Below are 14,316 nucleotides of genomic sequence, written 5' to 3'. Positions count from 1 at the left end.
ACCCTTTCACAGTATATGCATCACTGCAGAACCTTCGTTGGTGAATTGAGATCAGCCTGATTGACCATTTCACGCCCAAACCTTGGTGAAATCAGATCAGCATGGTTATGAATTGGAGTGCAACTGACACTGAATACCCTGCATACATTTTGATGGTATGTCTTTTTTTTTTTTTTTTTTTTTTTTTTAACAAAACATCAAAAGTAATGCAGTCCCATAACTTGGCATAAGGAAGAAGTCCTGATGAAGGCTGCTGACTGGTATCCTGATACATATAAGCTGTAACATGTAAGTTGTTAGTCTTTAATACCCCCGAAAACAGAGTATGGCTGCCGACATGGCGGGGTAAAAACGGTCATACACGTAAAAGCCCACTTGTGTACATGTATACGAGTGAACGTGGGAGTTGCAGCCCATGAACGCAGAAGAAGTAGCAGTTAGTCTTTGATGCCTTTTGATGCGACAATTGACATTATTCTAAAAGTTTGTTAGAGGTATTACACACTGGAGAGAAAATAAAAATTAGAAAAAGGAAGTGGGAGAAAGAGGGAGGGGCAGAAGAAGGGAGTGAAAGAGTGCATGTGAGTATGTGTGCAAAAAAGAGAGGATAAGATAATGACTTCACTTATTCAGTGCTGCTTACAAATTGCTGTGTTCTGCATGAATTGGCCTGTTATCTGTTTTTCTCTCATCTGTGTGTGTGTGTGTGTGTGTGTGTGTGTGTGTGTGTGTGTGAGTAATAATAGTGTTCATGTGTCAGGCAGGTAATAAAATGTGTGTGTGTGTGTTACCACTAGCCAATTATAGTAAATTGTGTGTGTGTGTGTGTGTGTGTGTGTGTGTGTGTGTGTGTGTGTGTGTTTGTCTGTGTACATGCATGCTTGCGTGTTATCACTTGCACCTGTAGATATAATACCTGGGGGGTGGAGGGTGCATGTGTGTGTGTCTGTCCATCTCCGTGTGTCTATACAGTGATGAGTGTGTGTATGTGTATGTGTGTCTTTATCACATGTTTGTGTGTGTGTATCACCAGCACAGATTCATTATATATATCACAATGCATTGTATGTTTGTAAACTACACTTACTGTTTGTATGAATCAATGAGTCAGTGAAGGGACGAGTGCGCTCACTCACAGACACACACACACACACACACACATGCTCAGTCATAAACATGCACACATCGTTGTATGTAAATATGCCCCTTTGTTTATGAATCAAGGCTTACTCAGTTACTGATAACTCTTTGTGTAGTGAGGTGGGCAGTTGGAATGAAGGGAAGATGCAGTACACTGAATAACACAGTAAGCACACAGTATGGTTGGCAAGCGATTTTTCAACTTCTAATATGTTCATCAAGCAAAAACAAATTGAACGGTATGGTTGGCATGGGATTTTCTTTTCAACTTCTAACATCAAGCGAAAACATATTCAGCTGTATGGTTGGTAAGATTTTTTTTTTTTTAAACAAACAATGAAGATTCCTGCATCTTTTAAAAGTAGCTCTATCAAGATTTATATCTTTGAAAAAAATAACTAGTATTTTTACTCCAATGCAGCAATGCACCATCAATCATTCAATGTGAAAAAGATTCCTGACACAATCAAAGAAATGAAGAAAACAAAACATGAAAAAGAAAATTAAGGATGAAGAAAGAGAACGAAATAATATCATCAAGATTCCAAAAATAATTTATAGGATTACATTCCCTCAACTCAAGCCAAATACAACAAAAGAACCTCATGCCAAGTCTGCTCCAAAAAGTTCACCCATGCTATCAACTTAAGTCTCACCATCTTTTCAACCAGCAAAACCCAGAAAGTGATGGGCACCACTGTGGTTAAAGCACAAGACTTTCAGTCTAAGGGTCCTGGGGGTTCCATTCTTCCAATCACAACTGCAGCACCTTGTGGGTTAAGGTGGAGATTTTTCTGATCTTCCAGGTCAACATGTGTGAAATTTTGCTAGTGCCTGAACCCCTTTGTGTGTGTTTGCATGCGTAAGATGAAATATATACGTGTTAAAGATCCTCTGACCCAGCATTGGTAGGATGTGGGTGAACATGGCAGTGTGCTGCGGGCTCAAATGGTTAAGGCTGAGGCCACATTAATCCAAGGGTCAACAATTTCACAGATGATCTCTCAGAGTGTGGCTCAATTTCTTGACCAACACTGCAGGTGTCTGTATCCACTGGGCCTGGAAGATGCTGGGATATATACTGTAAGGTTATAGCCTTTTAAGTAGCCCCGAACCTTAATGAACCCCCATAGCAACAATTCATCACCTCCATCGTCATCATAAAAGTGTAAGGAAATGTTCCAAATTCTGGAGCACACACAAAAATATCCTAGTCTGTTACGAGTGTGTGCATGTGCGTGTGTGTTTGTGCGTATGTGTGTGTATGTGTACATTGTGTATGTGTACATTGTGTGTGTGTACATGTGTGCGTGTGCGTGTTTGTGTGTGTGCACAGTATGTGTGTGTGAAGTAACATTCTGTGTTTGTGTGATTCATTCACCCATTGTTGTGAAGCGCCAAGAGCCCTATTCAGGAAATATGCAAAGAATAAATTTACATTTTCATTATCATCATTATCATTGCATACAGCTTGCTGGAGGAACAAAGCAAACTGCAACCAGATAAGAACTGAAAGAAGAAAAAAAATACATCACCACAGAAATGGAAGCTTTCCATTCATAACCATCTGCAGTTTCTCTCTAGTACTTTTGAATGAGATGGTGTTCTAACTATGCTGTTGCTGGCCACACAACAGATATTATATGAGCAGATGTTTCTCTTCCCCTCTGTGTGTGTGTGTGTGTGTGTGTGTGTGTGAGAGAGAGAGAGAGAGAGCGTTGTACGAGTCTGAATGTGAGTTATATGGAAGTGCCTTTGTAATAGGTTCTTTGGTCTACTTTAGTTTCTAAAATAATCTGTTACACTGAAAACATATATATATCATTATATGACAATTTAAGCAATAAAACAACAACAACAACAAAAGCCCAACATGTGTGCATGCACATGGTGGATGGGATAAGTGTACAATATCATAATTGATACATATTGCAATGTTAACATTTGTGTCTGTCAATATAATCATTCATAACTGCTATAATAAGTAAATAATCAGTATAAATTACAATCTTTTAAACTCAATGTCATCATGTGAAAAGCTTTTATTTATGAAATACTTCTGTTTATCGCTCCTGTTCAATCAAGTCATGTTTCATGTGTGTTGGGTAATTGTCTACTTTTGCATTGCTGCACATCTCTCTCTTAGAGAAAACAAATCTTATCTTTTAATACATAAGGAGGGGGTGAGGAAATTGAGAATTTGATGATTTTTTTTTTTCAATCAATTGTGTTGAGCGATGAAGCGGTGTGTGTTAATTAAAACAACAAACAAAAATTATAGTCCAGCAATTTCAAATTCAATTCACACACAAAAAAAACATTAACGCTTGATTAACTTGGTTAGTGTTAAATTAACATCTTAGCTCAAGGCTAATAAAAAATTAAACATATGCCACAAATGCACACTCATCTTACACAAGTTACAGCCCAGAACAAAGTTCAATCCTGTTTCAGTGTTTGCATCTGTGTGTGTGTGTGTGTGTGTGTGTGTGTGTGTGTGTGTGTGTGTGTGTGTGCATGTAGATGTATCATGTACACGTGTGTGTGGGGGGGGGGATGTAGATGTGTGTGCAGAATGTAGATGTGTGTGCAGATAATGACATTGTGGAATCCATGATTAGAATTATAGATCAAGTGATCAATGTAGTTCATATTTTTAACTTGATCCATAAAGTTAATGGTAATGTTGGTGTGTGTGTGGGCAAATTTGAGAGACACTGTGTGTGTATGTGTGTGTGTGTGTGTGTGTGTGTGTGTGTGTGTGTGTGTGCAGATAATGACATTGTAGAATCCATGATTAGAGTTATAGAAGAACAAGTAATCAGTGTAGTTCATATTTTCAACTTGATCCATAAAGTTAATGGTAATGTTGGTGTGTGTGTGGGCACATGTGAGAGACTGTGTGTGTGTGTGTGTGTCTGTGTGTGTGTATGCGCTCACTTGTGTGTGTGTGTCTCTGTGTAATTTATCATGCAAGTGTGTGGTGTGTGTGCAGATGTGGGTGTTTCACTGTTTGCAGACATTCTGGAATCCATACACATTTGTACAATGTGAACTTCTCTCTGACCATCTGTGTGTGTGTGTGTGTGTGTGTGTGTGTGTGTGTGTGTGTGTGTGTGTGTGTGTCCCCCTCTATCTTTCATCATGCCCATATACTGATGTAGGTCTCTTCCTCTATCTCAGTCATAGTGTTAGTGACATTCTGAAAATGTGAATTTCTCTCTCACCATATGTGTGTGTGTGTGTGTGTGTGTGTGTGTGTGTGTGTGTGTGTGTGTGTGTGTTATAAAGTTACAAGTTTACAAGTTTTTAGTCAAGCAGACATTATGACCTAGTGAATCTCTCTCTCTCTTTCTCTTTCTCAAGTGGTCATGCAGACACTAGCAGACAGACATAACTATTGTAGTATGCTTCTAGTTTCAGTTTCAGGCCTTGAGTGCATCTGTGCAACTACCTGAGTGGATTTTGCTCAAGGACAACCCTTTTGGCACCATGGTTTCTCATCCAAAATGACTAGATGCTCAGTTCGATTTTTCCAGTCAAACTTGGGAGAAAGGGTGAGACTGGCCTTCAGACCCTGACACTCACTTTTTTAAAATTTTGTTTTTTGATACATTTTATGAGCATCCTAACCATTCTGCCACCTTCTCAGTAGAAAGACCATACAAATTTACAACAGCTAAAATATCCAACACAGATAGACACACTTGGACAGACAGACACAAACACACACACAGACTCAAGACCCAAAAAACACAGGCCATTCCAGGAATGATATGGGACATTCGCTCTATCACTGTATCAGTAACTACTCAGAACTCATTCAATCAAAATATATAATTAACATATAAATGTAAAAAAAGGACCAACCTAAGTATTTACTGTATTTATTTTTTGTTATTGGATTTGTGTGTGTGTGTGTGTGTGTGTGTGTGTGTGTGTGCGCGCGCGCGTGTTTGTGTGTGAACTTGTTCAATCAAAATATATAATGAACAAATAAATTTTTTTGAAAAGGACCAACCTAAGGGGTGGAGGGCTGGGGGGATTGGGGTGTTTTCTTTTCTTTTTTTGTTATTAAAAAAAAAAAAAGAAAGAAGAAGAAAACAATGTAAACCATAAATCACAACCACATATTTCTAATCACACCTGTGATGTTGACCTTTAATCACAGTCTCTCTCTCATACTTCTATTTTGGCTATTATCAATCACATACAAAATTTGATGAAAATTGCTCTACCACATTCCTACATTTTTTGATGTCATATTGTGACCAATGTCTGACCTATGACCTTGATCCTCAACAGATTTTTCTATGACTATGTCCAATCACTGAAGACTGTATAATATTGTACCATATATGATGAAGATAGCAAGAAAGACCTCGTACCTTTTCTTTTGTACCTGTACAGTGTAGACAAGGTTTTCCTATAGTATTATTTTCAAAATTTCATTCACCATGTGACCTTGACTTTTGATCTCTCACCCTGAGTATCAATAGGGATCATACTGACACTAAGGACACTGATTATACCATGTTTGATGAAAACTGGCTATCAGACATGAGCTCTATTGAGCTTTTTATTTTATCTTCTCAAATACTTAAATAACGACCTTGACTTTAGGTCAAATGAGTACTGTCACCATGGCTAGTCAGTAGTCACTAAGCACACAAAGTTAATATTATATAATGTGATCTCTAATGATTCAAGCTTTTCTATTTTGACATATGTCATGATATGACCTTGACCTCTGACCCCTCAACATGGTATTCACATCATGATAAAGGGAATAGCTGGGAAGGTATCATTTTTTCTTTCCATCCTACCATCTTTGATTTCTGTAACACTGAAGAGCTGTCATGAATAATAATGCCTAAGTTATACTCACACATGCACGCATGCTCACTCGCACACACACACACACACAAACCAAAAGATTACACCGATTCACTTTACAATTATATATCCAGACACCAGTCAAAAATAAGATGAAAGATGCTTGACACAATGTTGTAATGATAGCAAAGGAGAAATTTCAACACCAACTATCCAGAAGAAGCGGATAATGTATTTTTGATAATGATATTCCACACATCTGTGACAAAATCAGTGAACTGTCTTGTTCCTATAAGCAGACAAGCTGTTACAGCAAGCAACTAAAACATGGTAGTGGCTTGGTGATTGACAACTATGCTTCTTAATTTTTGTTTAAAAACAATAGTATGACCATGTTCATTCTTAGCAATTCTTTTGCACTGTACTGCTACTCTATTGGTATTACAAAATTGATAGCAATCAAGCAGCTTTAGGTTCAACCGCTCTCTCTCTCTCATTCAGTCATTGTATTGTCTTTACTGTATTCACTATGAACACAATGCACGTGACTAAGTGGGTTTTTTTTAAAGCAAAAATACTTTAAGTACTTTAACCCCTTAACTGCTGCTGAGGAGAATGCTCGTTACCAAAAGACTGTCTGTCACCTCACTGAGATGAACTAAAAGACAGAGCTTTCAGGTCATGGCATCAGTCACTACTATGTATACAGTACAGTGGGTTTAGACTTTTCCCTCTTGGGGCTGCATTACAGTGATTACTTTTGATCATAAAAAATCAGCAACACAGAAAGTAGTAACTGCCTTTCAAACCCACGCTACAACCATCTCATTTCACCAAGGTTCAGCAGTCAGGAGTCCAATATCTTATTTTTAGCAACAGCCACTCTGGGTTTTTCACCATCTATTTCAGTCTGAAATTATGCTGGGGATTTTATACTGTTGGTCAAAAGCATTCAGTTTCAAAGTATCTCTGATCATGGTCCATATAACAAAAGGAATTTGAAAACTGCATATAATTTATACAATTAATGAATTATGCATTATGTGAAGTGTGCCTGTGTCAGCATACCTAACAATGAATTCCCACTCCTTCACAACATTAAAAAAAAAAAAAAAAAAAAGTTATGCAGCCAATGACCAAGTTTTTCTCAAAACTCCACTTGCTATGCTCTTCCGGTTTGAATTAGTCGAAGGAGTAGGGGGGAGGAGACGCTCGATGTTCTACATGTATTTACTAATTCAGCCTTGTAAGTTAGTTGAATATGTTACAACTAAAGTATTACGTCCCTTTAACTTACCTTCCCATTCTGACTTAAAACCCATACATGAAATGTTTTTAATGAGATACTAAAAATCTTCAAGGCTTATTTAGTCTTTAATGAACTGGTGTTTACAAGCAAGAATTAATTCCCTTTATCACAATTTATGAGCTATAATGAAAAAAAAAATTTATACAAAAAAACTTTAATAATGATACTGGTCTTTTTTTCTGATCCGTCAAACAGGTGAGTTGTATGAAAGCAATAAGCATGAATTTTGTCAGGTTCTGAAAAACGTTAATTCTTAAATTTCATGAATATCAATTAGCACTAATTAAAGTCAAACACTGATTGAAACTCTTCAAGTCTATCACTCATGAGTCATGTGCATTGTCTTCCTGAAGGTGATAGCTGCACATTTTGCCCAGTTTAGTTTTTCTAACATTTGTGATGGCTGAGAAAATGCCAATGCTGAACTTCAAAGCTGTCCACTGATATGAGTTTGCATACACACACACACACACACACTCACAACTGATCGGTTTGAACACTGATCATTTGTCCCTCTGAGTCAATAAAACACTGCTCTTCTAAACACACTTCCCGTTGTCTACAAGTTCACTACAGTAATAGTATATGTGTACACACAAACACAATCATATCCACAGCTTACTGCCTGCCTCTGGGATGATTTTGGCACTAATACCATAAAAGCAGACTTTGTCATTGTTCTGAATCTATTTGCAGTATTTACAAACAACTGAAGATTGCTTTACAACTCAGCAAGGGTTATCAAGAAATAAATGAAATCAATAAATAACTGCTGTTTAATAACAGTATTACAACCACAGTGTGCACCAACCCATTCATTGTTTCTATGTCTTGTAGACCCTGTTTTATTTCAAAATTTTGTCATTATGAGAATAAAGGTTTATCCAGTTATGCTTTTAATTTCTGTTTTCAACCAAAACAAACTCCCCCCAAGTGTAAAAGTGTCGTGTAACCACAGTATGTAAGTAACAACAGTATAATAAACTCAATAAAATTATATACCATGTCAATGAATGTGAAAACACTGCACATTGGGGAAAGTATGTCTCTTTATAAAAATCGACATTAAATAAAGGGAGATAGGAGGGAGCAGGTTGGTGGAGGAGGTAAAAGGGGGCGAGGGTTAAGGTTAAAAAAAAAAGAAAAAAAAAAGAAAAAAGAAAAAAAAAAAGAGGTGCAGACTCGGCTACTTGAGGTTCTGCGGTGGCCAACATCCCTGTTCACCAATTTCCGACAGTTTCCCAGCAGGACCCAGTGTTATGAGCTCAACAAACTTGCTATATTCAGCATCAACAACTACAGTAAAGCATGCATATATCCTATCAATACGATGAAAATAGAGAACTACATGAATCAGATGAGGGGAAAAAAACAGGTTTAAAAAAAGGAAAAACGAGGAGATATTTATGTTCAGTTGCAAGTTCGGTCGAGTGCCCGACCCGTCCGAAATGTGCCCTACTTCTTTAAACGACCAAGAAATAAGAATGGGAACTTACAAAATGGGTGCTTATATCTGTCTGAAGAAAAGTCAATAATTCATATCCACCCCATCGCCTGGTTCTTCTTGCTAATAAAAAATATTCGACACAAAGAATCGCAAAAACGTCACCGTCTCCGCAAGCTCTGTCTTGGGACAACTACGCGCATGCGTGCACAGCTGAAAACATTTGCCCAGAGAGAGGCTTTCCCCTCATTTTAATCTCAAATACAAATAGATGTATGCCGTTCTGTGTAATAACATAGCAGCTCTAATTGAAATCTCATTTAATGCTTAATTATTTGATATCTATTTTGAATTGATGCATGAAAATAAAAACTATTTCATATACTATTTTTTATTAGTGGTATATTTTATGTGGGGTCAAGGTGAAGGCCAGTTTGGAAAGGAAGTTATGATCACATGACATTCTAATGTTGACATACATCTTCTGCTCTTGAAATAGAACGACAAACAACTGGAAAAAAGATATCGCAGCACGTCGCAGAGATCTGTGTGGCGTCATGGAAAACACAAACAATTCGTTAGCTTATAGACAAGTGGAAGTGATTCGTAAAAATCTTCTTGCTGTGTTCAGGTAAAGTTTAAGACACGAAATAGTGTGTGGGACATGCAGGCTTTGAGTTTTCCTCAGCTGGTAATGCATACGTTTGTATTATCAGAGCATTGATTGCAGACGAAACCCACCCACCACCTAACGCAATCGCTACTGACATGAATGGCTGGAGCATTTTGAATTAATGACACCATCTGATGACCTCCTTTAAAATGAATCCTAGACTCTGTGTCGCCATACCGATTATGCTGCTGGGAAAGTAGTCTTATTCTTCCTTTATACTGCCAACATCATTTTACTGATGATTCTGTCGTAGTAGTAGTAGTAGTGTTGGGACTGGCAGGTCATCTGCCTAGACCTCTCGGCCTTGTTTTATGTCCCCTTCGAATCTTCATCTTCACTTCTTTAAAAAAAATTTTTAATTCCATTTATTTTCTTCTTTTGTTTGTTGTTGTTGGGTGGGATACACAAGTATGCTGCTGCAAGAACTTTGCTTTCATTCGTCACAACCAAAAAAAAAAATCTTTTTAATTGGTATTGACCAGTGTCAAGGAAATTTTTTATTGTGGTAGTATTTTGTGCAAGTTTAACTTCATTTGGTAGTGCATTCCATATTTGTGCTATTCGGTTAGCTAATGATTTTATTCCAATAGCTAGTGATTTTTTTTTTCTAAGGTTGGTGTTGCAGTGTTCTGAACAAATTTTCTTTACTGAGTTTCTTGTACTATCATTATCCGACATTCTAAATATATGTCTTGCATTTACACCATTTATGTTATTTGATATCTTATAGGTTTCGATCATATCTTCTCTTAATCTTCTACATAGGAAGCTGGCTAGAAAAGGGGGGGGGGGATGGGGGGGGATGTTCTACTTTACTATCAGCTGTGGAATACACTGTTGCCCCTTCCATGTGAAGTATTGGTCTTGAGGAAGAACACCTGGTTAGAAAGTGAGTGGCTACGGTTCTGTTCAGGCGAGGACAAGGATTTTTTTTTAATCTTCTCTCCACTGCAACTTGTGTGGAGATCTGGGTGCTAGTCTTTTCGATGAGACAATAGACAAATGTCCGATAGTTGCAGTTTGTAATTTACGACTTTTGCAGTAATGTGTTTAAAACATGAGTCCTTTTAATGTGCAACCAAATGTCTGTAACGTATTGATAACAGATATGTTGCATCATGTTCGGTGGGTTATGGAAGCAAGAGCATACCCAGCATGCACACCCCTGAAAATGGAGTATGGCTGTCTACATGGCAGGGTAAATAAACAAAATGGCCATACATGTAAAATGTTACTTGTCTGTCTGTGCATGTGTGCTTGCCTGAAATATGATTGAATGACACACGAAATGAATGATGAGCGCCCAGTGGCAGCCGTCAGTCAGCTCTACCCAGATAGGCAGCCTGTTGTGCAAATGATTCCATGTTTGTAAAGCGCTTAGAACTTGGTCTTCGACCGAGGATAGGCGCTATATAAGTATCCATATCAGTCATTTGTTATTGTCAGTATTGCATGTCATTTCACTTATGTTTATTATGCATGGAGATATCTGGTTTGAAATGAAGTCAAATCTATACTGGTTGGTAACTGTGTTGTACAGCACTTGTCTTAAAACTGGCACTCTTGTCCATGCACATAAGCATGATGGATGTATTTTCACTTTTATATATATATATATATATATATATACCCACCAAAGATGTGAACCCCCACTTCCCCCACCCACCCCTCAAAAAAGGAAAAAAGATGCATCAATTGGTTAATTGATTAGACTATTCAAGATCAGTATGTTGACGATGACTTAACACATGTGGACAAAACTGAAGCAATGATCATAGGAACTAAACAAAAACTGTCTTCCATCACAACTGACACAATCAAACTTGGCAGTACATCCATCCCTCTTTCCATGTCAGTCAGGAGCCTCGGTGTTGTCCTTGACAATACACTGTCCATGCAAAAATTTATCAGTCAGATATGTCAGTTCTGCTACTGTCAACTGCAGCGCATCAGTGCCGTCCGGAAATATCTGTCCTCTGATGCAACATCTAGACTTGTTGTTTCTCTCATTCTCTCTCGCCTAGACTACTGTAACTCTCTATTGTCTGGTTTGCCTGCTTCATTCATTCAGTCCCTTCAGCGCATACAAAACTCTCCTGCTCAACTTGTCCTCAGAAAGAAAAGATCTGAGCACATCACTCCTCTTTTGCAACATCTCCACTGGCTCCCTGTCTCACACTGAATAAAGTACAAGATCAGCACTCTATGTTATAGATGTATTCACAAAACTGCCCCTTCCTATCTCTGTGGCTGCCTTCACCTCTACACTCCATCTTGCTTACTACGATCGGCTTCAGATCCACTCTGTTTACACATACCCAGATTCAAACGCTCGACTGTTGGCCAGCGTTCTTTCTCTGTCTCTGGACCTTACGATTGGAATGAACTTCCTCTTTCGCTTCGTCAAGTCTCCATACTCAGCTCTTTCAAGTCTGGCCTTAAAACCCACCTCTTCCCAAAATAGTCTCCCTTGCCTGCCCTTCCTTGTCTTTAGTTTTGACAGTTTTAGAGTTATGCATGCGTGTGAATGACTGGTGCGAAAGCGCTTTGATTTGTCTGTGCACAAGATTCAGCGCTATATAAATACCATTATTATTATTATGATGATGGTGTATAGTTTTCCGTACTGCTATTTTGATTATTATTATTTCATTATTGCCTTTCTCTCTGAGAGTTTGATAAAGAGGGATGAGTGTACAGTGTGTGTGTGTGTGTGTGTGTGTGTGAGGGTAGACTTTGTGCAGGGGGGAGGTGTGTAGGGATTGGGGGTGGGGGGCTGAGTGCATGGATGAGTCACCATTGTTTGTTTTTTTTGTTGTTTTTTTTTTTTTGTTGTTGTTGTTTTTTTGTGATGTTCAGATGCGGTGTGGCTGATGATTAAATGTCCTTTTAATACCCTTTGCACATACCAAATTCTTCTACTTGAAGCCAAATAAGTCTTGAATTCCTGAAATGAAGAAGCTTGGTATAGCATCTTATTCTTAATCCCTTGAGTGCCAAACCTTGGTGAAATGAGATAGTGCGGCATGAGGTTAAAAGACAGTCACAACTGAATAGAACATGTGCTTTTCAATGCTGTCATTGATTTTGCTGAACAAAAGTAATGCATGATGCAGTACCAAGGGGAAGAAGTCCAGATACAGAGCACTTGGTGACTGACATCCTAACCTGCCAGCTCTGTCTTACTCTTAGTGAGGTGACAGACCTTCACTGATGAGCATACTAATCCGTAGCAGACATGGGGTTAAAACACAGAAAAAAGATTGTTTTGTAAATGAACCCCCTTCCAAAGAAGAAGTGCCCATGCATCTGGAGCTTCTGGCTTGCCAGTTTTATTTTTCCAATCCAGATTATATGTTAACAGACTTCAGAACTCAGATGTCAGCAGACACTTGAGAGAGAGAACAAAAATTGCAAAGGACAAGATTAAATTATAGTGCACTGAAACATATCCAATGAATCAGATAAGTTCTGAAGTCTTAATCTTGTTCTACAGTTGATGTGTTTTTACAGTGCTCATTTTGATTTTGTCAGATATTTGCAAAAACATTTCCTAGTCAACTCCAGAACATACGGGTTTTAAACTAGACCTACATCCAATGTTTCCTTTAAAAAGTTTCTTTTGCGTTTTGAAATCATTAGAAAGGATTCACCCCACCCATCCACCCCCCCACAGTGCCACACACACCTACACAGACGCAGAAGTATGCATCAAAAAGCTAATTACCATCCTGCACTTCTCTGTTGGCAGTAGCAACGATTTACTGTTGAATTTGTATCATATCATACCATGTGTCATGGCTTTTAGGCTTTATCAGCTTTTTGCCTGATCATTAGGACTTTTTTTTTCTGTGCATTTTAAATCTTTTTTTTATCTTTTCTTTCTTTTGATGTGTGTGGGAGGGGGGATGATGGGGAGCAGGGGGTGAGGGGGAGTATTTTCAGAGATTTTTTTTTTGATTGCTAATTCTTGTTTTCAATGTTTGTGTGTGTTCCTGTTTTTTGTTTGTTTGTTTTTTTAGGGTGTGTGCTCCTGTTTTTAGAGTATGTGTGTGTGCGTGTGTGTGTGTGTATGTGTGTGTGTGTGTGTCTGAGGGACTCAGAGAAAGAAACAGAGGGAGAGGTTATGACAAATACCTGCAGATATGCAGATCTATACTAGGTATCTTTTATATGAATGCACACACACACACACACACACACACACACACACATATATATATATATATATATATATATAGTATATGGGTGTATTTTTGGTGTGTGTATGAATGTGTGTGAATGTTCTTATATGAATGTATGTGTATGTACCATAATCTGTGTGTGCTTGTGTGTACACATACATTTCTCTGTGTGTGTGCGTGTGTTTGTGTGTGTGTGTGTGTGTGTGTGTGTGTGTGCCCACATTCTGTTTGTCAGCACAATAGCAGTCACTGTAACAAATCAGCCGTGGCATTATTCACAGTCAACTAAACCAAACAAAAGAACAGTTCAAGAAACAGCAGCAACAATGACAGTAGTCAGTAGCCAACCGACACAGAAGTAATTATTGTGCACTGAAACCAGTGGACTATGAAGGAGTGGAGGAAAAAGATATCAGCTTACAAGAGACGGTGGTGGAAAAAAAGAACAGCCAAGTGTCAGACTGTAGGACAGGAAGGCAAGGAAGTGCTTCCACACACACACACACACACACACACACACGCACACGCACACATGCATACTTAAACACATACACGCAAGCATGCACATAGATACACGTGCGCATGCACACACATGCACATACACATGTGTGCGCACATATGCACACACAAGCACACATATGCACACTCACTCACACACACACACACACACACACACAAATGTACATAAAAATTATACACACATGCACACACAAGTATGCACACACATGAT

The 14,316-nt window shown here is 38.3% G+C and overlaps 1 protein-coding gene across 2 annotated transcripts in view; it reads left to right on the top strand.

The window, feature by feature from the left end:
* Window positions 1–9,215: 9,215 nt before the first annotated feature.
* The window catches only part of LOC143276713 (uncharacterized), a 36,223-nt gene continuing 31,122 nt past the window's right edge, over window positions 9,216–14,316 (top strand). For both annotated transcript variants that reach the window (XM_076581360.1, XM_076581359.1), the window contains exon 1: window positions 9,216–9,360. In XM_076581360.1, coding sequence (XP_076437475.1) covers window positions 9,287–9,360 — 74 coding nt within the window. In that variant the 5' untranslated portion in view covers window positions 9,216–9,286. The remainder of the gene's footprint in view (window positions 9,361–14,316) is intronic.

Source organism: Babylonia areolata, chromosome 32 (genome assembly GCF_041734735.1).
Source record: "Babylonia areolata isolate BAREFJ2019XMU chromosome 32, ASM4173473v1, whole genome shotgun sequence".
NCBI classification, from domain to species: Eukaryota; Metazoa; Mollusca; class Gastropoda; order Neogastropoda; family Buccinidae; genus Babylonia; species Babylonia areolata.
Note: the sequence above shows the minus strand (reverse complement) of the source record. Positions and strands in the feature narration are given on the sequence as shown.